This window comes from Motacilla alba, chromosome Z (assembly GCF_015832195.1).
Source record: "Motacilla alba alba isolate MOTALB_02 chromosome Z, Motacilla_alba_V1.0_pri, whole genome shotgun sequence".
NCBI lineage: Eukaryota > Metazoa > Chordata > Aves > Passeriformes > Motacillidae > Motacilla > Motacilla alba.
Window position 1 is genome coordinate 36,096,500 of NC_052046.1, and position 26,347 is coordinate 36,122,846.

General features: G+C 43.4%; 2 protein-coding genes across 2 annotated transcripts; one reads left to right on the forward strand and one right to left on the reverse strand.

Moving 5' to 3' along the window:
• Positions 1-1,897: 1,897 nt before the first annotated feature.
• On the reverse strand, positions 1,898-3,225 carry LOC119695667 (hydroxysteroid dehydrogenase-like protein 2). The gene is made up of 3 exons (XM_038124605.1): positions 3,033-3,225; positions 2,398-2,526; positions 1,898-2,197 (listed from the first exon to the last, which is right to left on the reverse strand). The coding sequence occupies exons 1-3, from the start codon at positions 3,208-3,210 to the stop codon at positions 2,085-2,087; spliced, it is 420 nt and encodes a 139-aa protein (XP_037980533.1). The 5' UTR covers positions 3,211-3,225; the 3' UTR covers positions 1,898-2,084.
• A 4,023-nt stretch (positions 3,226-7,248) lies between these two features.
• HSDL2 (hydroxysteroid dehydrogenase like 2) lies at positions 7,249-25,313 on the forward strand. Its single transcript, XM_038125208.1, has 11 exons — positions 7,249-7,364; positions 10,141-10,304; positions 10,714-10,812; positions 10,957-11,071; positions 16,033-16,136; positions 17,086-17,184; positions 21,891-22,085; positions 22,591-22,656; positions 23,993-24,178; positions 24,685-24,813; positions 25,014-25,313. Exons 1-11 carry the CDS (start codon positions 7,348-7,350, stop codon positions 25,124-25,126), a joined length of 1,287 nt encoding a protein of 428 aa, XP_037981136.1. The 5' UTR covers positions 7,249-7,347; the 3' UTR covers positions 25,127-25,313.
• Positions 25,314-26,347: the final 1,034 nt, after the last annotated feature.

The following is a 26,347-nucleotide window of genomic DNA, read 5'->3' on the forward strand; positions in this document are numbered from 1 at the left end:
GCGCTCCACGTTCTCCTGCGAGTAGCTGCGGGGTCAGGAGCCAGCTCCGGGTGAATGCCGCACCATCGGATGGAGGGAAGGGCATTTGGGAGAGCGGAGGAGAGTCCTCCCCCTGCCCCCCAGGACCGTGGTGTTTCCGCAGCGTAGAGAGCGAGCACTGGACTTTTTCACAGCAGCCAGCAGTATGTATGCATTATCACTATCACTTGAGGTGTTTGGTCTCCAGAGGACTCTGGTTTCAAGTGCTGGATCTTGTTTTCTTCCCATGTTCAGTCTTTCCTTCAGCATGTCCTGGTGTATGCCACCACTTCTGCTAACCTTCAGCTGCCAGATCTGAGCAGACAGACAGTAATCTGGGGTCTGCAGTCCAGCAGTCAGGGACTAAGTGGTGACCAGCTCAGACACCACGATGGGGTAAGAGGAAGACACTGCCCAGTGTAGCCTGAAGCTTTTGGGCACAGCCCCTGGGACTGGTGGCACTGGGAGGTAATTAGGGCACACAGATGTCATGGAGCTTCAGGCTGAGCACAGCTGCTGAGCGCAGTCCAGTGTGCAGGCTGGACATTACAGCCCGCTGGTGCTTCCCCCTTGCTAGAGCCACCCTTTGCTGTACTACCACAATGCCCAACATGGGATAAGGCACCTCCTCTCCCTCTTCCCTCCTTCAGCACCCCCAGCCCCTTGTGCCTGATGAGAAAGGAACCTATCTTACTATTTTTCAAGATTCTAGAGACTGCAGGGCAGAGGTAAATTAGTTTTCTAACAGAATTCAATTGCCTTACCTCATCAGTATCTGCAAGTATCTGAAGGCAGGGTGCCAAGAGCATGGATCCAGGCTCTTCCAGTGATACCAAGCAATAGGTCAAGAGGCAATGGGCAAAACTGATGAACAGGAATTCCCACTCAAATATGAGGAAGAGTTTTTTTACTGTGAGATTGACTGCACACTGGAACAGGCTGTCCAAAGAGGCTACGGAGACTCCCTCACTGGAGATACTCAAGAACCATCTGTTCTTAATTCTGTGCAATGTGCTTTAGGACAACACTGCTTGAGCAGGGAGGTTGGACCAGATGACCCAATGTCTGGTCCATTCCAAACTGACCCATTCTGTGATTCTGTGAACTGTGATGAAAGCAATACAGATGTGACCTTTTCAATGCAGGTCAAACAATTTTAAACAAGCACAGGCTCTAACAAGTTGTAAACTTTTGAGTTTCTAAGTTAATTAAGAAATAAATCCTAAGTCTTGCAACCTTCTCATCTTGGTCAGAAGAGTGAATGATCCAGATTCTGGGCAGGTTTTTTGGCCACCATGAATAAACATTTTAAGAGGTTGGTCCATCTGACTTTGCAGATGCTGTCACATGAAGTGGCAGCCCATGTGTGCAAGCGTAAGTGCACTTGGGCACTTAAAAAGTGGAGACATGCATAATTTCACCAGTGGGCTTTACCAGCCAAATGGAAGGGGAAATGACTGGCTGCAGGGATGTAGGGGGACAGGAAAAGAGAGAGAGCACATGAGCATGCACGTGTGTCAGTGCACCTTTGCATAAGAAGAAAACCTGCTTATCACTCGGTAAGGCTGTGCAGCCTCAGTGCAATACAGAGGTATGAGAACACGTGTAGGTAATAAACTCATGAAAGGAAAGAAAAATTTGAGATAATGATTTACCAGGTGTAACTAAAGCTCTGTTAAACTGACTACATTACTTCTACTCCTAAGCCAGCTTAGTAAATTCAGCACAGCACTTCTAGGACTGATCTGCAGGGTGACATTTGCTCTACCCACCTTTTCCATGGGATAGGTGCACAATCAGCTACATGGGAAAAAACTCACTTCACATGTCCTATGTTGATCCAGAGGAGCAGAAACAAAGAAAACACCTGGAACCTAAGTGCATTCTTGAGACGGAATTAGTTTAATTATGAACATCTTCTTAATGAGATTGAGTTACTTCTTCTATAAAAATCTCACATTTTATCTTTATTTCTTATACTGCATCAGAAAAACAAGGACTAAAAATTTAAAACAGCATTGCAGTTATATATTAAAGGCCACTGTTGTGCTAGTATGGGTTTCCCCTCACAGTTTAGAATTAAGCTGTGAAAGCATCTTCTCAAGCTTTATTGCTAGTGCCATGTTTCCTTTAATCCTTAATCTTCCAGTCATGAAAGCCAGAGTTGGCTTTAATTTACCTAAAAAGAAGAAACACAATCATCAGAATACCAAACGAAATGAAAAGAGCCTCGCACATGAAAACATTATGCCACCACAATGAAACGTTAGCATCTACATTGCTACCAAGTCCTACTGGTACAAGCAGTGGACATTTAGGAGAGGCTGCTCAGGCATGCTCAGAGCACAAGTCCAACGCATTGAGGCCTTTGTCCCTCACCTGTGAACATCTTCACAAAGTCGGCACTCGACATGCTCATAACCACATCAGCTGTCACGGGAGGCTTCCCGAAGCCAGCGCTCCCACCCTTGGTCTTCAGGTCAATGTACCAAGTGCCTCCACCATCGCCTGGACAGAGAGTGAAGCGAGGTGAGAAGGCAGCAAGGACTGCTGCGCCCTCCCTCTCTGTTGCCCCCGCCAGACGGCCGCGGCCGTGTGCGTCTGCAGCGGTTCCGTGGCAGCCCGCACGCTGGCGGGCGCTCTGCAAGGAGTCGCCTCCTGTCCCCCGTGACGCCCCAAGCACCACGGGCTGCGGCCACGGGCAGGAGAGCCCAGAGGCTGCGCTTTGCTCACAGAGCCGCTGGCAGCTGGCGCTTCTGCCGTGGCCCCGAGAGCGCCCTGTCCGTGGCCGCACCAGCCCCGTGCGGGGCGGCAGCGCCGGGACAGAGGCTCCGTGCGCGGCACGAGGGACAGCAGCTCCCGGGGCCTGCCCAAGTGGGCCTGCAGCAGGAGCGGCACACAGAACCGAAGAGGAGCCCGTCTGCTGCGGGAAAGTGCGTCAGCTTCCAAAGTGGTTGTGTCTGAAAACACCCAGGGCCTTTTGCTAGGCCAGGCTGCACAAGCGATGGGCTTACCAGAGAGCTCAAACTCAAAGACACCCTGAGTACTTCTCACGTACTCTTCCGTCACTGCCCCTTGGATAACTCGGAACGTCTCTGCAACAGGACCCGATGGTGTGGCTGCAGCAGATTCTGTCTTAGCCTTGGCTGCATCTGCTCCTTCCTGCTGGGATCTGCCTAATTTCTTCTCCATTTTGAATGCTTGGGCAGCACCTCCAATAAATTAATTCTTCTGCAAAGACTTCTAAACTGTAAATCAATTTACTGCTTTTGTTGCCAACTTTCAGAACTCTCTAAACAAGGAGAAAGGGTTTAGACAGGAGACATTGTTTATTCTGGTTGAGATGCAAAGCAGAGATTTTCCACAAATCAAGCCAACCAAGGATTAAAAAGTGAAAGAATTCACACACTGAAATCTACATAAACCTGCCTATCTAATACATAGTTACCCCTGCCTACTGCATAATTGCTTGACTTGTGCAACCATATGCAGTGTCACTGCACCTTCGAAGGGTCTTTGGGGATCTCTAGTGGTCCCTGCTGGTTGTCTGGGGAGATGCCCCCTACTCCATTTCAAGCAAAGTTCAGTTCAGGACGTGCAGAACTTCAGACTGAGAGTCGAAGAAGATGTCATCTTCTCAGACAATTGCCAGGCAGGTCATAAAATACACAAGCTTTCCATAAACACTGAGCAACATCTGCTTAACCCGCCTGATAGCATCTTTTTGCATTTAAAAGAGGGGTTAAAGGAGAAAATTATACCATCAACTTCCATCTGGATTAGAGATCAAAAGAAGGGACAGTGAGTTCTGCTTCAAAACTCAGAGCTTAAAGATCTAGAGAATTCTACTTAAAAAATACAGAGAATTCTTTTTAAACACATCACCTTGATCAGCATTTTACTTTACCACAGTGAACATGCATCTTTAACAATAAAGGTAGGCTTTTGCAATAAAGGAAAGCTTTTGCAATTTACAAAGCCAATCAAGTGGAACAGCCCCTTAAAATGCTAGTGAAGACACTCTTAGGTGTCTTCACTATCAAAAATACTTAGGTCTGTTCTGTGAGTCCCTACAGAATAACCTGCACTAGGAGCCCAAGGAACTAACACCATCTGTCCCTGCCAGAATGGTCCTAGTGTGACTACTCAAGGAGTATTCCCACCAGAAAGGAACACTTCCAAGCTTGCCTCCTCTGCTCTGGCCTTATCCCTATTTTGACACTCCTATAAAAGCAGTTCAGCATTCTTAGTTGCCCTTCAATTTGACATAAACCTGATAAATAAACCATAAATTCTGAAAAAGCAAAGGCAATACTTTTCTGAAAAAAAACCCAAAACATTTCTGCACACGTGACGGTGTTTTCAGAGCCGACTGCGAGCCTGCAAGATGATCTCGCTGTCGCCAGGACACTCAGGGCCCAGCTGACAGTGCTCACTAGCACCCTGCTCGCCTCCTCCTTCCGCCTGGCTGCATTCCTCCTGCCCTCCGCGGGCTGCGGCCAGGCCCGGCCGGGGGCTGGCAGGGAGGCGCAGCCGGCGCAGGGAGGCAGCGGCAGAGCGCGCTGAGCGTGGGGCCAGCGCGGGCAGCCGGGCAGGCGTCGCTGCAACGCGGCACGGCGGCCTTGCGCAGGTCAGAAGGCCGATGGGCAAAATACCAACATTACAGGGGCAGCTCCTGAAAGAGAAGGGCGCTCCACGTTCTCCTGCGAGTAGCTGCGGGGTCAGGAGCCAGCTCCGGGTGAATGCCGCACCATCGGATGGAGGGAAGGGCATTTGGGAGAGCAGAGGAGAGTCCTCCCCCTGCCCCCCAGGACCGTGGCGTTTCTGCAGCGTAGAGAGCAGAGCACTGGGATGCAAGCACAGATGCAAGGGTGCTCAGCCCACGGCAAACCCGTGCTTCCCCTGCTCAGCATCCGAAGTGAATGGGGGCAAGCTGTGGGGCTACCGCGCAGGCACCTGCGACACTGCGGAAACCTGTCACTCGAGCCTTTCACCTTCTGCATCTGTTCAAATGCTTTCTGCCCCTCATGCTAAAAAAAACCTTCCAGGAGGTAAACTGACCCTCCTGATACAGCAAAAAGCCCTGTCACTCCAGTTCCCCTATTACATACTGGAGGAAAAAAAACCAACCAAACAAAAAAACCCCAACCAATAAACAAAACAAACACTCAAGGGGAAGATGGCTGAACCATGATGCCCAGGTGTTCCTCTTGCAGGTACCTGTGAACATAGGTGAAAGTGGCAGCTCTCTACACACAGTCACTATGGCTCCCTTCCATGGAGAACACCGCAGGCACGAGGCTTACAGTCTGGGTATGCTGCTATGGCAGTCAAGCCGTGCATTGGTCATTTGGGCAGAGTGGCTGCAGAGAGGATGAAGGAAAAGCATTCCTGAAGATCTTAGCAAAGCACTATCACTTCCATCTGTGCAGGATGTCAACTCTGGCAAAGCAGGTGGTAGGGAAGACTTTACAGTTGCAAAATGTTCAGACAGCCCTTGGTCCCATTAGCCTGGTCTCACCTCAGTCATGCAGGAGTCTACAGCCCTGTGTTAGGAAAATTAGTCCTCAAACACCAGAGGTTTATGTCCAAAAAGGAGACAGAGGAGTTCTTTTTGGCTTTATTCGAATAAAGGGAGAGGCCATGGGGGATTCCCCTAGGATGTCTAGAATTTTTGGAGGATGCAGCCTCCTTTTTATCCTAATTTCCCAGCGGCATTTCCCTTCTCTCTTTCCCCATTGGCTGAGGTACTTGAGAGGTGCAGACTCCCCGAAACACCTGGTACCAAAGATTTCCCTCTAATGTATAACGCTCCCTTTTAATTTTTAATTCTTATGGAATTTAGGGGTTTTTCTTCCCCATTGTTTCTTTCATCTTTCAGTGTCTAATTTGGTTTATCAGCAAGCCTATTTGTAAAAGCAAATATCTTTTTCCATTTACCAATCAGTGGAATCCTTCCTATTGTTTCTTTTACCTCCCAGTGCTAGTTTTATCTACCAGCAGACCCTCAGCTTGTTTGTAAAGACAAATCTGCTATGCCTCTCAACTGCAACCCTGTGAACTGCAGTTAAGGGAGCCAACAACTACCATTATGTTAATACACAGACTAGTTCATCTGCTCAGGCGTCACTTTGATATCTGTTGAAGTCAGTAAAACAGTCTGTCTCAATTCTTCCAGCAGGTTCAGACCTACCAGGTGATTTCCCCTTCTGCCATCAGCTCTCAGTGAAACCTGAAGCCCTCTCAGGGTACTGCACAGAATCTCTGTGAGAGCTGAAGGGGGAAAGACAAGCCAAAGGTGGAACCTGGTGGAAGATTTGCTAACCACAGTAAGAGGTGGTCAGCATGGCAAGGACGGGAGGGAGTCAGAGTCTTCACTGGGCAGCAGAGGGAGGATGAGGAAAAGTTACATGTGCAGGGCATGGAGGAGAGGGCTGACCTCAAAGTTATTGTGAAATAAAAGAGGTACTAGGGGAGAGGATAAAGGACAGGATAGGTGTGGCTGGGTGAACAAAGACACAGGATCCTACTGCAGGCTTTCTAATAAACAGGGAGTCACAGAATCATTAGAGTGCAAGGGACCTTTGGAGATTATCTACTCCAACTACCCTGTCAAAGCACGGTGACCTGGAGCAGATGACACCGCCTCCATGGGCAGCCTGTTCCAGTGCTCTGCCACCCTCAACACAAAGAAGATCTTTGTCATGTTTCAGTGGAATTCTTGAGGGTTAGTTTATGGCCACTGCTCCTTATTCTGTCTATGTGCACTACTGAAAAGAGTCTGGCACCATGGTGTTGCCATCCACCTTAGAGATATTCATATGCATTAAGGAGATCCCCTCTCATCCATCTGGGGACTGAACAGGCTGGACTGCCAGCTCCTGCAGTTTGCCCTCAAAAGAGAAGTGTTCCAGGCCCCAAATCACCTTAGTGCTCCTCCACTTGACTGACTCCAGTAGCTCCCTGTCTCTCTTGTCCTGAGGAGCCCCGAACTGGACACAGCACTCCAGAAGACGAGAGGGAGGCAAAGCTTCAGTGATTTGAGTGCAATTGGCAGGAGACCAAAGCAAAATTTCACACACACGGCGGAGAACGAAAGGAAATAGAAAGCCTTCCAGATCCACCCTTCATCCCGAGTAGGCCCTTCTCCAGTCTCAGGTTAGCTCGCGTACCCGAGCCCGCCATCCCCGCTGTGCCCACAGCCCCGGCGTAAAGCGGCGGGGCCCGGCGGGCGAGCGGCCCCAGCCCCGCCCCGAGCGGCCGCGGCGGCTGCGCAGCGGAGCGGCCCCGGCCCCGGCCCCGGCCCTGCCCCGGCCCCGCCGCGCCGCCATGCTGCCCAACACCGGGTAAGGTGTCCCCGCCGCGCCGGGACGGGGCTGCGCCGCCCTCCGGGGGCTCTCGGGTCGGGCGGGTTGCGGCCGGCGGCCGCCGGGGGGTTCTCTGGACACCCCCGAGCGCTGTCGCCCTGCGGGGCGGGCGGGACTCGCAGCCGGCCGAGGGCGAGCAGTTGTAGCGGAGGACACGCGTGTCCGCGCCGTCCTGCGGGGCAGGCCGGCCGAGGGGCCCCGGGCGGCACCGGAGCCCTGGGATGAGCAGTTCGGCTCGTCTAGGGGACTTGAACCGTGCCTTTTGCAAGGGAAACAATTACTAGAGGAGTTTAATGTAAATTAGGGAGTGTATCAGTAATTTCTTACGGAACATTTTTATTAAAGTATAATTACTTATTGCTACTGCTATTGTTGTTGTTGCTATTTTTGGTATTATTTTTTTATTGTTGTATAGTAGTATAGTCTTCTACTACTGTCTTACCTAGCAGCCAAATTTTCTTCCTGTACAGGATCTTAATTTAGACGTGTTTTCTGCCTTTTGGCTTTTCAGATAACAGCTGGGAAGATAAGTTATTATTTGTTCCTGTGTGTTATAAAGAGGATTATTAAATTCCTAGCATCTGTGTAAGCCCTTAAAAGTGTCCCTGATGTGACCTGAAGATCTTCATTGGCAGTCATCTGTGGTGGGGAAGGAACCAATCTTGTTTTTCAAGATTGTAGAGCACAGATGTGAATTTGATGTTTTCTGTCTTATTAGCAGAAATCAACTCTAATGGAAATGATGCAGATGTGACCTTCACAATAACGGGTCATAAGAAATTTTAGCCAGGCAGATATGCTTTATGAACTTTAAACTATTGGGCTGCTAAGTTAATTAAGAAATAAATCCTTAGTCTTGCGAATATGACTAACTAACCACCACCCTCTGACCCTGACCAACCAACTAGTTTTTTACCTGTCAGGTTTCACATGCATCCAGATCATAGCATCATGTCTTAAATATGAAGCAAAAATACTATGACAGTGTTGAAAGACTTGCATTCACCCACTCCCTTAAGCAGAGGGCCTGCTTTTCCTACCAGTGTAGCAGAAGTCTCTGAGCTTTTGATGCCCTTCACAAGCTTCTGCTGCAGGTGAACTCTGATTTTCCTGACACCACCTCAATGTGCCCTGGTAATGTTTCTAATTCCTTCTTTGTGGCCTGTCTTTGCACCCACTCCCTGTATGACGCTTCTCTTGGGAGCTAAGTCACAAGTTCCCCGCATAGCCCTGCTAGTCTCCTGATACACCTTCTTGTCTTCCTGTGTAGAATGCTCCAGCCCCAGGGCTTAGAGCCCCATCAGCTTTTCTCTGCTCTTTTCTCCTCCAGAGCTGCCTCCCACTGGACCCCATTTACCTCTTCCATGACTAAGGTGAATTGCTGACCTCATACTGGTTGGTTGAAGGTAGAAGCTAGATTCTGGCCTTACTTCACTGATTTTTACCCTTTGACTATGTATTCCACAGCTGAACTTTCCTCACTCAGTGTAGAAATGAATTTGCACTGTGTGTGACTGAATTAATATCAGTAGTTTTTTGTGATTCACTCTTCTGTTCAGATATCTTTCGTCCTGTCTAAGGAAGAAAGCCTTTCTAAGACTCTTTAAGATTTTGCAGATAAAAGCTGTTTGAAATGGCATCTTCTGGACATGGTTGACTTTCTGAGATCCTGTAGATGCCTAGCCTTGCCTCTTCAGGGGAAGAGGCATCTCTCCCTTTCTGCCCCATTCCAATTTTCTGCCTTCTGAAAGCAAACATCCTCCTAGAGAGCACTTAAGAGATGGATGTGCTCATATTAGAGGGGAAAAAACACATCTGAAACCAGAGGGAGAGAAACAATACTAAGTTTTGCCTGTTCTGAATGGAAAACTAGTGGAAACTCAGAGTGTAAGCTTTTGTAACATTTGTGACGTGACTTTAGTGATGTGAGCAAAAAGTGAAGTCACTGTTGCACATAGTTTATATGAATTCTTCAACTGAAGTTAAAAACCTGAATCTCCTGGGTTTTGCTACAGTGTTACATAAAGAAACACGACCCTTATGTGGAGCACTGACACACACTTTCCTTCATATGGAAACCTGTTGTCTAAAAGGCTTTATTATTGAATATGTTTGTGGAGTTAATATTTCTCTTTTCAAGAATTCAGTGATACTGAGACATCCTTCTTAGGCTTTAAAACTTGTTAGATTCTCTAAGTTGATTGGACGTGTTTATAGGACTACACACAGTTACTGGGAAGCTGTTGAGTATAGAAGATTTAAGAGAAAAATTGCCATTTCTGAAAAGAAAGCTTTTGGCATTTGGTGTGGTTCCAGACTTGGTACTTTACACCACTTTGAGACATCAGTTTTTTTGTGTTTAGAGCACTGTGATTAATAGATTACCAAGATCTGTGTAGGTGTGTTGTCCTGTTGGAAACTGGCATTTTGTTTTTACAAATTACTCCTTTTCCATTGTTGCAGAACATAACAGCTCTGTTGTAAAATACTGTGTTGGATCTTTTTATAAAAAGGGAGAAATGTAACTGGGTAACCTTCTTTAGAGTGTTTGCAAGCTCCAGGTCTGGTACTTTTCTGCAGCTGTAGCCATCCCTTTTGTGTTCTCAGGCCATTTTCTTAAAAGGATGAAGGCATTTTTCTGGTTGGGAGACTGTGCTAATTACATTTGCCCTTAGAGTCTGATAAAAATCAAATTATTAACAGCTTCTGCTTTATTCTTCTCTTCTTTACTGTCCGCTTCCTCCTTCACCTTCAGGAAACTGGCAGGATGCACTCTCTTCATCACAGGCGCGAGCCGGGGCATCGGCAAAGCCATTGCTTTGAAAGCTGCCAAGGATGGTGCCAACATTGTGATAGCTGCCAAGACAGCTGAGCCCCATCCTACTCTTCCAGGGACTATCTACACTGCTGCAGAAGAAAGTAAGTTGTAACAAATATAGGTGCTCAGCTGGGTGTATACCCTTGCTTAATTACCGTACCAGAGTGGAAAAATGCATAGACTCTTAGTTCGAGTTCACCTTTACTAAAATATGCTTAGTGCTTCTCTTGCCTCCCAGGAATACTGTAATGTTATTGTAATGAAGATGGATGTGTGTATATAAATGTAAAAATGCTATGCTACTTGAGATGTATGAAATAAACATTTGCAGTGTTAAGATAATGTTTTGGCTTCCCTGTTCCTCATATGACCTGTTAAAAGGTCACAATTTGAGAGTGATTTTCAGTGCCATCTTGAAGCATGTCATTGCTTGAGAGGTTCTCAGAAGGTTCATGTTAGTTGTCCCATCTGAGAGCAAATTCTTAAATGTTTGATTTTTTAATTGTACAGTTGAAGCAGCTGGAGGAAAGGCTTTGCCATGCATTGTTAATGTGAGAGAAGAACAGCAAATCATTAATGCCGTGGAGAAAGCTGTGAAGACTTTTGGAGGTAAGTTAAGGCGTGGGGGAAGGCAGACATAAACAGGCAGATTGTTCAAACAAAGAGAAAAAAAGAACTGCCTGCCTTATTCATGTTTGTTTGTTTGTTTGTTTTCTTTAAATGCTAATGTGAAATGGCTTACTTTAAAACCAGGGATTGATATTTTGGTGAATAATGCAAGCGCCATCTCTTTGACGGGCACTTTGGAAACAGCAACGAAGAAGGTCAATCTTATGATGGATGTCAATGTACGAGGAACCTATCTTACGTAAGTGCTGAGAGAAGGAGGCAAAGCAATTGTAACAGAATGTATGATGTTATTTCAGTTTTTCTGAGAAATTCTGTAGCTGTCTTGCTGCCCTAGAATTTGAGTGCAGATATTCTGCATGTGCTCACAGGAAATTGCTCAGTTATTGGTCAACTGATTTGAATTAATATTTCCAAGAATTATTTGCTAGTCGGAGTAAACAGAAACCTTATTACTGAAGTCATTAAATGTTCACAAGCCCCTCCATGCATATAGAAAGAAAAAAGTCATTTGTTTCAAATGAAGCTCCAGCTTGGCTCTATTAAATGCTGATGCTCTTTCATTTCAAACAAAATTACTAAATTTTTGCATACATCAAGTCAATATCTTACTTGTCAGTTTTCTTCTCATAAGCTTCTTTTTCATCTTGAGAAATGTTGTATAACTCACCATACTTAAAAGAGAAATGTTAAAGGTGTACCTTAATGATCCAAAGTGTTCTCCACCTACTTTCAGCTTATCAATTCTATTATTTATTTAAATGAACATACCAAGATTTGATTTCACAATTCCTGGGTTCCTTATTTTGCTCATGTTTGGAGGTGGATTAAGCAGGTTGAATCATCATTACATTTACAGGATGTCATTTAAAGCACTGTCTTAAATAAAGACTTTGATTTTAACAGGGTTTATAAAAAAGCCTGTGATGATGGAGATTCTCTAAATCCAGTTGTTGCTTGGTCTGTTCAGAAGGTTTTGTATCAAAGTATTACCACAGAATTATAGAATAGTTTGGGTTAGAAGGCACATTTAAAGGTCATCTAGTCCAATCCTCCAATGTAAAACAGATTGATTGTCATTCTCCTTTGTGGTGATCAGTCTGGTTGCCAGCTCGTCATAAATTTCTGAATGGATTCAACTGTATTGCTGTGGCAAGTTCCATCTTCTCCTCCTCACCCAATAGCAGCAGTGATTTTCTTGATGTTACATCTAGCTATTCCAAATTAATGGGGAATTCCTAAAGTGTATTTTTGGTCCTTTTCTACCTTGAAAAGATTAAAAATGGAAGGGGAAAAGCATAAGAAAAATCAACACCTCTCAAGGGAATGGTCTTTGTCATTGTTTTTGTAATTCTCAATTGAGAAAACCTAGTGAAGCATTTTTGCCCTTTTTTTCTCCTTGCTTTGTATATTGATTCTGATTGTAATTTGTAGAGATCTACTATCTATTTAATGTTCAGAAAATTTCAATAGCTTAAAAAAAAGGTGTGAATTTTTTGCCTGTGTAGAGGTGGTACTAGGAGAGATTCCCCAGCTTACAGAGTACACCTGTTGACGTAGGATCATGGAACTGGTAAATCGTGGAATGGATTGGGCTGAAAGAAAGCTTAAAACATTGTCTACTTCCAGGGGCTGGAAGAGACCTTAAAACATTGTCTGCTTTTAAGCCCCCACCATGAGCAGAGATCTCTCCCATAGACCAGGTTGCTCAGAGCCCATGCAGCCTGGCCTTGAACACTTCACTGGGTGGGGAATCTTAGTTTCTTAGAACAGTTTCTTAGGGAACTTGTTCCAATGCCTTACCACTCTCAGAATAAAGAATTTCTTCCTAATACCTAATCTCAACCCCCACTCTTTCAATTTAAAACCATCCCCCCTTGTTCTCTCACTCCATGCCCTTGTGGATAGTCCTTCTCCCACCTTCTTGTACCCCCTTTAGTTACTGGAAGGCTGCAGTAAGTTGACTTCAGAGCTTGCTCTTCTCCAGGCGGAATAATTCTGAGCCTGTCCTTGCAGGACAGCTGTTCCATCCCTCTAATCAATTTGATCCTCTGGAGTTACCTCAAAAGTCCAATGTCCTTCCTGTTCTGGGACCTCAGTGCTGGATGCAGGGTTCCAGGTGGGGTCTCACCTGAGTGGAGCAGAGGAACAGAATTCCCTCCCTCTCCTGCTGCCCACGCTGCTTTGGATGCAGCCCAGGACACTTTTGGCTTTCTGGGCTGTGAATGCTCATGGCTGGGTCATGTCCTGCCTCTCACCCAGCAGCACCCCTAAGTCCTTCTCACAGGGCTGCTCTCGATCCGTTCACCCCCAGCCTGTGCTGGTACTGGGAGTGTCCTGACCAAGGTGCAGCACCTTGTTCCGGGTTTTGTTAAACCTCATGAGATTCCCATGGGCTCAAACTTGTCCAGATTCCTCTGGATGGCATCCTGACCTTCATTGGTGTCTACAGCACCACTCAGTTTGGGATCGTCTGCAAATTTGCTGAGGGTGCACTTGATCCTTTCATCTATGTCATTGATGGAGACATGGACTAACTCTGTTCCCAATACCCACACAGGAGAGACAGCTCTTGACCCTGATGTCCATTAGGACTCTGAGCCATTGACCACTACTCTCTGGATGCTGCTGTCCAACCAATTTCTTATCCACTGAACAGTCTGCCCATCAAATCTTCTGTCCCCAAGTTATATAGAAGGATGTTATGAGGAACTTCTCTAAAGCTATACAGATTAAATGACATCTGTAGTGCTACCCTTGACCTCTGGTGTGGTCCTTCCGTCATAGAAAACCTTTTGGTTGATCAGGGAGAACTTGCCCCTGGTAAAGACCCTCTGACTGTCCCAAATCACCTCCCTGTCCTAGGACCACCTCCTGATTCTAGGAGGATCTGTTCCATGACCTTCCCAGGCACAGAGGTGAGGCTGACAGGTTGGTAGTTCCTGGGGTTCTCCTGTCCATCCTTTTTAAACATTGGTATGTTTCCCTTGTTCCAGACATTTGGGTCTTTACCGAATTCCACAATTTTTCAGATATGGAAAGTGACTTGGCAGCCTATTCCCTCAGGACTGTGAGGTGCACATCATCAGGCCCCATGGACTTGTGTATGTTCAGGCTCCTCAGATGGTCAGAATCCTCATCTTCATTTAAAGTGGGAAGCACTTTGCTCCCTCAGTCCCCATCCTGCTGTCCATTTACTTAATAGGTGTGGGAAGAGAAGTTGCCATTGAAGACTGAGGCAAAAAATGTTATTGAGCTCCTCAGCCTTCTTGTCATCAGTTGCTACCAGCATTCCAGCCTTGCTTATGCCAGGGTGTATGTGTATACACTTTCTTTGCCTTCCTTTTCTGACTGACAAATCTGTAGAAGCCCTTTTTGTTATCCTTTGCATCTCTTGTAAAGTTCAGCTCCAGCTTCACTTTGGCTTTCCTCACCCCAAAGGTGTACAACAAGTCTGTGCCCCTGTATTCTTCATAGAATACTTTTCCCCTGTCTCCACTGGCTATGCATTTGTTTCTTGTCCTTTAGTTTGACCAGCAGTCCTTGTACTCTTTCATTCCTGTCTCTTGCCTTCCTTGCCATTTCTTGTGCCATTGGATCACTAGCTCTTGTGCTCTGTGGAAGGTGTCCTCAAAGATCTGCCAGTTCTGTTCTGCTCCCTTGTTTCTGAAAGCAGCGTTACAAGGGTTCCTACTGACTAACTCATTGAAGAAGTGGAATTTTGCTCTTCTGAAGCTCAGGGCCCTGGCTTTGCCCTTTGCCTCACCCATTTCCCGCCAAACTGTGAACTCCACCTGTGCATGATCACTGCAGACCAGGCTGTCTCCCATCGTGGTGTCCCTGATTAGCTCCCTTAGGTTTGTGACCATCAGGTCCAGAATGGCATCCCTTCTGGTAGGGTTGTTACCTGGGTTAAGGAGTTATGCTCCATGTATTCCAGGAATCTCTCGGATTGCCTACAGTTTGCTTTGCTACTTTTCCTTCAGACACTGAGGTGTCTGAATCCTCCCAGTAGGACAAGAGCCTGTGTGATCCTTCCTGTAGCTGGAGCAGGAAGGTCTCATCAATAGGCTACTCTTGGTCATGGACCTGTAGTGACACCAAGCACAAGATTCCCTTTGTTACCTCAGTCTCTGTTTCTTACCCACAGGCTTTTAACTGGTCATTGTTGTTCTTAAGTTCACACGTTGTTCTTCACAGATGGCTCATCACACTCAATGCACTTCTTGACGTAGAGGGCAGCCCCTCCATCTCTCCTTCCCTTGTCCCTTCTGAATAGGCTGTAACCATCAATGGCTGCAGTTGAGTCATGGGATTTATCCCACCAAGTTTCAATAATGGCAGTTTAAGTTTCTTGGTTCCTATGCATTAAGAAATTGAGGCATCTGTTAGTGAACCTGCCACTGAAAAGAGCTGAGGCCCCAGGACAGTTAAGGAGGTGGTAAATTACTTACTTTACTACTGTGGTGATTTTGCTATTGAAGGTGTGTAAGTTTTTCCCTTTGTGGCTGAGAGTATGCGTGGGTCCTGTTGGAATATGTGAACAGCTGGTCACTAATGTGGTGATGTTTTCACCCTGTGAAGCTTGATTAAAAATTCTCAAGCAGAGGTAAAATATAAACATGTGCCCTAGTGCTAGAAGTGAAGTCAAAAAGACAGTTTCTGTAAAGTAAAAGTTCCAATTTACAGAGATGTGTAAATTCAAAGTAGAATTCTCTTAGAAGAGAATAGGGTTTCAGTTTTCTTTGGAGTACTTGTAGTAGCATACTGCTATGCAGTATTATTTTTTCAACATTGTTTTAAAGAAGAAATGCGTATGGGACCAGAAGAAAATATTTTTATGACTACATGATGCTCTGCATTGTTAATTTTGATTGTTGCCTTAGAGTGTTTTGTTGCTGCTACCAGAACTATTACAAGGAGATTATGGCTTCTGAGTATCTGGAAAAGTAGCTTTAGTCAAAGCTGATGCACTGGTTGGAGAATGTAGTCTGGTTTTCAGGAATGAATACTATGCCTGAGATGAGTGATCTGCAACAGATTTTTTTTTTGTTGTTCTTTACATCAGTTAAATACCTGATATGAGAAGAGGCTTTGTCTTGGGCTGTTCTGAAAATACTGGTCCACTAGTATTGTTTTTACTGTAATTATAGGCATTCCATAAAATAAGAGGCGACTGACATGTCTGAATCTATCTTTCAGGTCTAAAGCATGTCTTCCCCACTTGAGAAAGAGTAAGAACCCCCATATCCTGAACCTTAGTCCACCGATGAATCTGAATCCCATGTGGTTCAAAAATCATTGTGGTGAGTAGCTTTCAGAGCCTTTGTTGCTATTTTGTGAGAAACATGTAAGTACCTGGTGAAGTGTGCAGTAGTTGCAGTGCAGAATGCCAGATCTCATGTCTTTAGCCCTGCATACAGACTGGCACTAACGGTTCCTCAAAGCATTTTGTACCTGACCTGCAAGAAATTGTTTTGTGGGAAAATGTAGGGCAAGTTTCCAGGCATCATCCATCATTTTTGTTTTCAGTGTAAGTCTGTGATTTTCTATGGGAATTGTTAGGATTACATATTTTCTGCTCCAAATAGAGACTGAAACCCAAAATTTATTTTCTTACCGATTCATCTTTTTTTTTTTTTTTTTTTTTATGGATATAGCTCAGTGTTCTGTTTTAATGTGGAAATTATTTTGAGGTGGAAAAAGAACTTTGTGTTATCTTGAAGTTAGTGTTGCTGATTTTAAAACTGTAGCGAAACCTTACCATTTTGGACACTTGTCATGTTAAACTCCAGCAAGTTCCAGTTCTTCCCCCAAGAAAGTTTCCATTCTCAAAGTAGATAGGTAACAAGGATATAGAACTCCTGTTCCCCACTTTTTTTGTCTATAGGATTCTAGTTTGATCCTTAACAGCTACTATGCCTTAGGCATCTTAAAAAAAATTGATCGCTCTTGTCAGTGTAGCCTGTATAAAAAGCATGACAAAATCCACCATGCAGCTAGGCTTAAACTTTCTTTTTGGCAGAGCATGTGTAGTTTTTATTTTGTTTGCAGTGAAAAGAAGATAGACTTCAGTTTGTAGCTGATGGAGATGGCAGGTAGAAGGAAAAGATTTTGACTCTAGGAAAGTACTGGTTTTTTCTGAAAGCCATGAATTTTACATGTGAACTAATTATCTGTTTTATCTTCCTCTCATAATTAAAATTAGATTTTACATAGAATCTAAACTTTTTGTTTTTTCACTTCTTATCTTAGCTTATACCATTTCTAAATATGGGATGTCCATGTGTGTCTTGGGAATGGCAGAAGAATTTAGAGGAGAAGTTGCTGTCAATGCTTTATGGCCTAAAACAGGTAAATTTTTTTTAGTATTACTGAAATACTGACTTTCTGTGTTTTGTCTGCTAAAGCTTGTTTTATTTGACACTGAATATACTTCAGACTTCTTGTGAAATAGATTCAAGTGATTGAGCAGTTCTTTTATGTGTTATTTTTTCATTCTGCATGGGTTCTGGTTTTCATTGCTAGTTCTCACTAGACTGTTGTCACTTTGATCTAAGCTCATCTTCATCTAGTTTAAAACTGCACAGTTGAAGTGTGTATGTAGTGTTTGGCTTGCCTCTGCTTTTTCTGATGCACCCAGTGTTTTGGTTTGGACAGAATCACAAAAATAATTGTGTGCTTTAATGAGTGGGTATTGAACATCTGAGTCTGTACTACTACTCAGAATTCCTTGCTAGTTAAACTGTGGGAGCTTACTGACAAGATAGATACCTCTGTACATGTGGAAATAATTTTTAAAAGGCCTATTCCTAGAAGTTTTGGCACAGTGCAGTTCTGTGAAGAGCTATTCACAGAACCATCTGATTGCAAATGACAAGAAATTAAAGAGCTTTCTGGAAGAAAAATAGCTTAATGCTCCCATGTTGTATTAGCTTCAATTTGCTTTGTGTGGGTTAGTGAGGATAAGGACTGCTGTTGAGGTTTGGCCAGCTGTTTGCCAAGGAGGCCAGTCTCTTTTCCCCAAATATATTTATGGGCAGAAGTTATACTGAGTGTTAAAATCAATACCTGACAGAGGGTAATCCTGCCCCTTAGTGGTGTAAGCCCAGTCACTGTGTTAGAAAACATTACAAGAGTGTTTATTTCCTTAACGTGTGCAAGGAAGGAAGAAGGAAGAGGAGATAAAGATATGAACCAAGATCCTCTTCTGAGGATGGTGCTCCTGTTTAAGGAGTGTTTGTACACACACTTCAATGTTTTGCTGATAGGAATTGCAGGCCACTTTTAACCATTAGTGGGAACTGGAACTCTCTGATCTACTTTCTGTAAGGTGAGAAATGTGAGGAAAACTTAACTATTCAGACAAAATCAGACAAATTTCTCTGCATGAATACAGTAGGTGATCATCAGTTGAACAGTTGGGTTGGTGTGCCTGACAGACTTGGTCTTTTTTCATTGGTCTGGATGCTTGCATCTTAAATGCTTCCAGTAAATGGATGTCTCATAGTTCTGCTCACTCTGTGAGTTCTACCCACAGAAATATTTTGGTAAGGGATTGACTTTTAAAATTATAGTTATATCATTCACTATAATAATATCATCACAAAACCTGTACTATATTGAAGACGATAAGCTCTTCATCTGTGATGTACTGAAGGCATTCATAACTTATGAATACGGATTGCCTTGTGGTGAAGTCAAAGTTCACCTTTCAGGTTTCAAGTGTATGTTGTATGTTTTTATTTCTGAGGCAGTTAAAAGAAATGTGCACTTGTTTCCACATACTTGCTTCTTGAGTGCCCCAAGAAAACCTCAATAAATTTTCAATAGAGATTTCCCAGTATCTATATCTTTTGTAACAGAACCATGAAACCTGATTCTTGGTCTTTAGCTCCCTAGATCCCACCCATCCCCTCTATCTTATCTTTAAAATGGCACTGTTAAATGAGTTTTATATCCCCTCAGAATCCAGTAGGTGGGATTTACTTGGTTTCTCATTAACAGAGGTGACCTTCTGCCTACCATTGTGTGGCTTTTGGTCATTGACTGATTTAACAGTGTATATTGCCTATGAAAGTTAGGGACTGTAAAGGAATTAATTCAGATGATCTCATTCCGATAGAGAGACATGTTATGAAACTGTAGACAGCCAATTTAATTTATTTTTTCATGAAAAGAGTGTTACAAGATTGCCTGTGTCTTGCAAGTGCACACATTCATATGCTGTATAGACACATTATGTGGATCCTCCACAGCTTTCTAATTCTGGATGTGCTGGAAAAAACATCACTACTATTGTGGAAATGACTCAGTGGCTTTATAGGTCCTGTTAAAAGCTAAAGAATTTTTATTCTGTAGAGACCAGCTGGTTATAATAGGTATTTATGTCGCAACATGGCTGTTTCCCCCACCCAGCTGAATAATTTGACCTGAAAAATAATGGCAAGGGAAAAAGGAACCTGTGAGAATTTCTCCACCCCTTCCACAACATAAATTTTTTTCAGAGGGGCAGCTAACTTTATAAGCAGGTTACATCAGTAGTAATGCCTGTGTCTCAGATGTGGTCTGGTATTAAAGGATGTCTATGGTGCTATTAATAAAGCTTCTATAAAATCTGACATTCTTAATGTGGGGAAATGGGAAACCCAAACCAAATACAATTGTATCTTTCTCTTGAGCATTTCATTTCTACTGTGTCCTTGGTAACATATCCATACCTGCTAAAGTAAGAAGAGAACACTCTGGGAGCTGCTACTGGTTACAGAGTGCAGCTGATACTTGTTCCCCACAGGATCCTGCAGAACATGAGGTTTGGAAGTGCAGGGAGATTCAATTTACAGATGAAAACAGTATATATTCTAATAAATGCTTTTTAAAAGAAAGATCAGTCTATGTGAGATGCTGTAAAGAAATTTTAAAAAGTAATTAAGCTTTTTATAAAATCAAAAGTATGCAAGCAGAGCTTTTAATTTGCAGAAATCGTGCTTGCTCATTCAGTGATGCCTCCTTGAAAACTAATGTGACATAAAGTATAAAAGATTATAAAGTGTGAATTCTCCAGTACAAAAAAAACGTGCTTTTGAAAGGTTTATCTTCCAAGAGTGAGAAAGTTAACTACCTTGTTGTGAACATCCAGAGAGGCAGTGTTGGAGAATTCCAGGGTATCTGAAACACAGTTGTAAAGTTTCTAATTTAAGAGCCCACTATCATCTCATACAAATGTGTTTTCCCTCAGTGTATGGATGCCAGGATGGGTTCATTAATCTGACTCTTTAAACACATGAAGGTATATTGGTACTGAGATGCCAGAGTTCTCCATTTATCTAAAAGTGAAAGAGGACATCTGTCAAAAGGGCAAGGGGCAATCCCATCAGAAAGAGAGCAGAGGATAATACAGGTGTCCTGGGATAGAACTGAAAGTCTATTGATGTGCGTTAGAGGCAAACCCGCATACCTTTGTATGAAATGAATGTAATAATGTGCAGACAGACTACAAGGCAGTACTGTTTGAAACCTCTTTGCTTCAATCTATGCAGATAGGTTGACTGTGCTCAGAAGAATAATAGTTAACAGTAACAGAGAAGTGACCTGTGGGACAGGGAAAGTGAGCAGCTTAATGAATCCTCAGAATAAATATATTTAAGTTAAGAGAACTTGATAAATTTCATTATAGTATTTGACAAAAATATTTTCTGCACTGTTGGTAGCTATTAAAAAAAATCTTGCTGGGCATATACCACTTCAGAAGATGTAAAAAAAGGCAAATTTATTGACTTCCTTAAGGATGAGAAGAAGACCTAGGTTGACCTACATGTATGTTCAGTACATCTTTTTGTCACCTTTTATTTAGACATGGGTTTGTAGTAGTTCAGTTGATATGAAAAAAAAAACCTGAGGTTGCTTAATGGTAAATGGTAAATGAAATCTACACACTTCTGCACTCTCCTAGGATACACTTGGACAGGAGCTCTCAGGCCAGTGCTTAAGAGACTTTGGTCCTTTTTCCCAGTATGTCATTTGAAAGGTGAATGAATGATCCAGCTCAGATACATGTGTCCTGCCCAGTGCCTATTTTTTTTGCTATTTAAGGAATATTGGGATCATTTCTGTACCAAAATCGCTGTTACTTTGTGTGGAATGGAAGCACTGAAAGGAAGACAAAAATTTGTCCTTTAAGATTTATCCTTCTGCTTCCCTGATGAACTGGCCTGATATGTAGGAAAGGATTTGTGAATGTGCCTCAAAACTTGGCGGCAGAGTGTTGAGTTTTAAACAGCAGATGGGAAAAACTAATGAAGCAGAACATATGAGAGAAAAACAGTAAGATGGCAAAGGTCAAAAGCTGCAACCAGACAGCCTTTCCATGGAATAGGATGAAAAAAAATGGAATGGATACCTCACCCTGGAAGAGCAAATCACAGACTTAAACAGCAACATGCTACAGTTTTAGTAGCTCCCATGAGAGAAACATAAAGAATATTAGTAGAATGGTACAGAAGTAACAGAATTGCTTAATAAAAGAATCAGAAGCCTAGGAGATGTGGATTTTATTCTTAGGTCTAACACAGCCTTTCTGTGGAATACTGAACAAGTAATGTGAGGTTTTGTTATTTGGTTTCTTAGGAGAAACACTTTAGTAGCTCATGGGAGATATCAAAAGACTAAAAATTAAGCACCAAGACTTTCAGTGTGATAATCACCAAAGCTAATTCCTCTTTATAACTGATGTGTCACACATTCACTTTGAGGAAAAATGTTGTCCTGTTAGTTTTTCATGTCCTGAGCAGCTGGTGGAAAACTGGTGGGCTGATAAATACATAGAGGGATGTGAATGTCAGAAAATGTTCAGGCATTTTTGATTCCTGTGATACTTTCATGGATTTTTTTACTGTTGCTTGTAAACAAATTATTTGTTGGTTGGTAGTATTTCACAGCTTCTGTCTTCTAGAGTTTCCTTTTATGTGAAAGGAAAATAAAGTTTGTTTACCTGTGAAAGAAATGAGAATTCCATGTTATCAGTGTTAAAGCTTTGTTTTCTTACCCTCCAAACTTTCTAGCCATACATACAGCTGCTATGGATATGCTGGGAGGAGCTGGAATAGAAAAACAGTGCAGGAAAACGGACATCCTGGCAGATGCTGCCTATTGCATTTTGACGAAACCAAAAACTTTCACTGGGAACTTCGTTATTGATGAAGTTCTGCTGAGAGAAGAAGGAGTTAAGGATTTTGATGTTTATGCAATTGCACCAGGTAAAAGAGATCTTTTAAAGGTGAGAAGTAAGTTCAAGAAGGAGGGAAGAATATATGGAGAATATTAATACAGTTTTGTTTCCCAGGATTTTTTAATAAGTTTATAAAAAATGTTGCTTTGCCACAGCTTTGAGAACACGCCTTAGTAGAAAGGCCATATGGATCCACTGAGAGTTTAATAATTAAATGTCTATTAAATTAAATTAAGAAATTCTGTTATGAGAAGAAAACCTACCTGCATTGTAGATGTATATATTACTATTCAACAGCTAATGAGATAGATTTTTATGTTTTTCCTCTCCAGTGTTCTTCATTGCAACCTTAGAAGGCTTCTAGGTCAGATTTTAAATGAACAAAATTCTAAACATGTTACTTCATTCTATGTTTTTCCTTCAAATTTAAACTGAGATACAGTACTACTTGGCTGTAGTTTCAGATGAAATTGATTCTTACTGTGCAAGTCTGATTTACTTGGGTTTATTACTACATTTTTCCTCCCTCTTAGGTCACCCTCTGATGCCTGATTTCTTCTTAGATGTTGAAATTGACACTACAGCTATGAAGCAAGAAGGTAGGGAAAGAACCATATGTACAAGTCCATAATTTCCATAATTAATTTTATTTCACAATAAGGAATGTTCTCTGTTTTTATTTTTCCCCAATGAATTTGGACTCCACTCAAGCTTTTTTAGGAAAAATCATTTTCTCGTTTGAAGAGTAAGATCTATGGCAGTGACAATGTAGTTAAAACTGGGGAAAAAAATCATACCCCTTGCAGGACATCCATGGTGTAAAGTCAGTGCATTATTTTGAAGAATTCTTTTTTAATCATCTGAATTGTGGTAGTAGGGAGGTCACAGGTAAGTATTGCTGGAAAAATAAATTAGACTGCAAACAGCATATTTTGTGGGAATATCTCCTTTGCCTTGCTTATTTATACAGAAGAATATGACATAAAGCTTCCATGGCTTCTTACATGAAATGTGCACAATTTGCACATTCAAAATAACTCTTGGGTGAAAGGTAGAACTTTTTTGTAGAAAAGCACTGCTTTTTCTTTTTCAGAATTGTTTTATGTCAAGTTGAAGGGCAACTGAGAGTGCTGAACTGCTTTTATAGGAGTGTCAAAATAGGGATAAGGCCAGAGAAGAGGAGGCAAGCTTGGAAGTGTTCCTTTCTGGTGGGAATACTCCTTGAGTAGTCACACTAGGACCATTCTGGCAGGGACAGATGGTGTTAGTTCCTTGGGCTCCTAGTGCAGGTTATTTTGTAGGGACTCACAGAACAGACCTAAGTATTTTTGATAGTGAAGACACCTAAGAGTGTCTTCACTAGCAGTTTAAGGGGCTTTTCCACTTGATTGGCTTTGTAAATTGCAAAAGCTTTCCTTTATTGTTAAATGTGCCTGTTTATTGGGGTGAAGTAAGCCATTGATCAAAGCAGTAAATTAATTTTCACCTTAGAAGCCATTGCAGAAGAATTTATGAATATATGCATGTTCTTTACAAGATAGACAAGACAGAAGTATTTTGAGATGAAACCAATGGCTGTTAAAGACTCTGATTTTTGATTTTTAATGTCAGAAGTAGAGTTTGGATTGCATTAGGAAACTATTGTGTGAGCATCTGTAATGAACCGTAAACAGAATTTTGCTGTGGTTTTATTTTCGCTTTTCTTTGGATCTATCAGGAATCGAAATTTATTGCAGCATTACGTTTAGTGATGTACACCTATTCAGATTTCTGGTGGAGAAAGCATCCTTTATCAGTGTTAATACTGAAATGATAAAATAATAACTTTCCCTAGTTGCAAGCTTAAATATTTCCCTATGGAGTTCTCTGCTGATGGTTCTACATTCACTTTTAAAGTGGTTTGCATTTGAAAGAGAAAAGTAATCTTTCTCATAGGAGCTGCTCAAGAGAAGAAATTAGGCAGATCCCAGCAGGAAGGAGCAGATGCAGCCAAGGCTAAGACAGAATCTGCTGCAGCCACACCATCGGGTCCTGTTGCAGAGACGTTCCGAGTTATCCAAGGGGCAGTGACGGAAGAGTACGTGAGAAGTACTCAGGGTGTCTTTGAGTTTGAGCTCTCTGGTAAGCCCATCGCTTGTGCAGCCTGGCCTAGCAAAAGGCCCTGGGTGTTTTCAGACACAACCACTTTGGAAGCTGACGCACTTTCCCGCAGCAGACGGGCTCCTCTTCGGTTCTGTGTGCCGCTCCTGCTGCAGGCCCACTTGGGCAGGCCCCGGGAGCTGCTGTCCCTCGTGCCGCGCACGGAGCCTCTGTCCCGGCGCTGCCGCCCCGCACGGGGCTGGTGCGGCCACGGACAGGGCGCTCTCGGGGCCACGGCAGAAGCGCCAGCTGCCAGCGGCTCTGTGAGCAAAGCGCAGCCTCTGGGCTCTCCTGCCCGTGGCCGCAGCCCGTGGTGCTTGGGGCGTCACGGGGGACAGGAGGCGACTCCTTGCAGAGCGCCCGCCAGCGTGCGGGCTGCCACGGAACCGCTGCAGACGCACACGGCCGCGGCCGTCTGGCGGGGGCAACAGAGAGGGAGGGCGCAGCAGTCCTTGCTGCCTTCTCACCTCGCTTCACTCTCTGTCCAGGCGATGGTGGAGGCACTTGGTACATTGACCTGAAGACCAAGGGTGGGAGCGCTGGCTTCGGGAAGCCTCCCGTGACAGCTGATGTGGTTATGAGCATGTCGAGTGCCGACTTTGTGAAGATGTTCACAGGTGAGGGACAAAGGCCTCAATGCGTTGGACTTGTGCTCTGAGCATGCCTGAGCAGCCTCTCCTAAATGTCCACTGCTTGTACCAGTAGGACTTGGTAGCAATGTAGATGCTAACGTTTCATTGTGGTGGCATAATGTTTTCATGTGCGAGGCTCTTTTCATTTCGTTTGGTATTCTGATGATTGTGTTTCTTCTTTTTAGGTAAATTAAAGCCAACTCTGGCTTTCATGACTGGAAGATTAAGGATTAAAGGAAACATGGCACTAGCAATAAAGCTTGAGAAGATGCTTTCACAGCTTAATTCTAAACTGTGAGGGGAAACCCATACTAGCACAACAGTGGCCTTTAATATATAACTGCAATGCTGTTTTAAATTTTTAGTCCTTGTTTTTCTGATGCAGTATAAGAAATAAAGATAAAATGTGAGATTTTTATAGAAGAAGTAACTCAATCTCATTAAGAAGATGTTCATAATTAAACTAATTCTGTCTCAAGAATGCACTTAGGTTCCAGGTGTTTTCTTTGTTTCTGCTCCTCTGGATCAACATAGGACATGTGAAGTGAGTTTTTTCCCATGTAGCTGATTGTGCACCTATCCCATGGAAAAGGTGGGTAGAGCAAATGTCACCCTGCAGATCAGTCCTAGAAGTGCTGTGCTGAATTTACTAAGCTGGCTTAGGAGTAGAAGTAATGTAGTCGGTTTAACAGAGCTTTAGTTACACCTGGTAAATCATTATCTCAAATTTTTCTTTCCTTTCATGAGTTTATTACCTACACGTGTTCTCATACCTCTGTATTGCACTGAGGCTGCACAGCCTTACCGAGTGATAAGCAGGTTTTCTTCTTATGCAAAGGTGCACTGACACACGTGCATGCTCATGTGCTCTCTCTCTTCTCCTGTCCCCCTACATCCCTGCAGCCAGTCATTTCCCCTTCCATTTGGCTGGTAAAGCCCACTGGTGAAATTATGCATGTCTCCACTTTTTAAGTGCCCAAGTGCACTTACGCTTGCACACATGGGCTGCCACTTCATGTGACAGCATCTGCAAAGTCAGATGGACCAACCTCTTAAAATGTTTATTCATGGTGGCCAAAAAACCTGCCCAGAATCTGGATCATTCACTCTTCTGACCAAGATGAGAAGGTTGCAAGACTTAGGATTTATTTCTTAATTAACTTAGAAACTCAAAAGTTTACAACTTGTTAGAGCCTGTGCTTGTTTAAAATTGTTTGACCTGCATTGAAAAGGTCACATCTGTATTGCTTTCATCACAGTTCACAGAATCACAGAATGGGTCAGTTTGGAATGGACCAGACATTGGGTCATCTGGTCCAACCTCCCTGCTCAAGCAGTGTTGTCCTAAAGCACATTGCACAGAATTAAGAACAGATGGTTCTTGAGTATCTCCAGTGAGGGAGTCTCCGTAGCCTCTGTGGACAGCCTGTTCCAGTGTGCAGTCAATCTCACAGTAAAAAAACTCTTCCTCATATTTGAGTGGGAATTCCTGTTCATCAGTTTTGCCCATTGCCTCTTG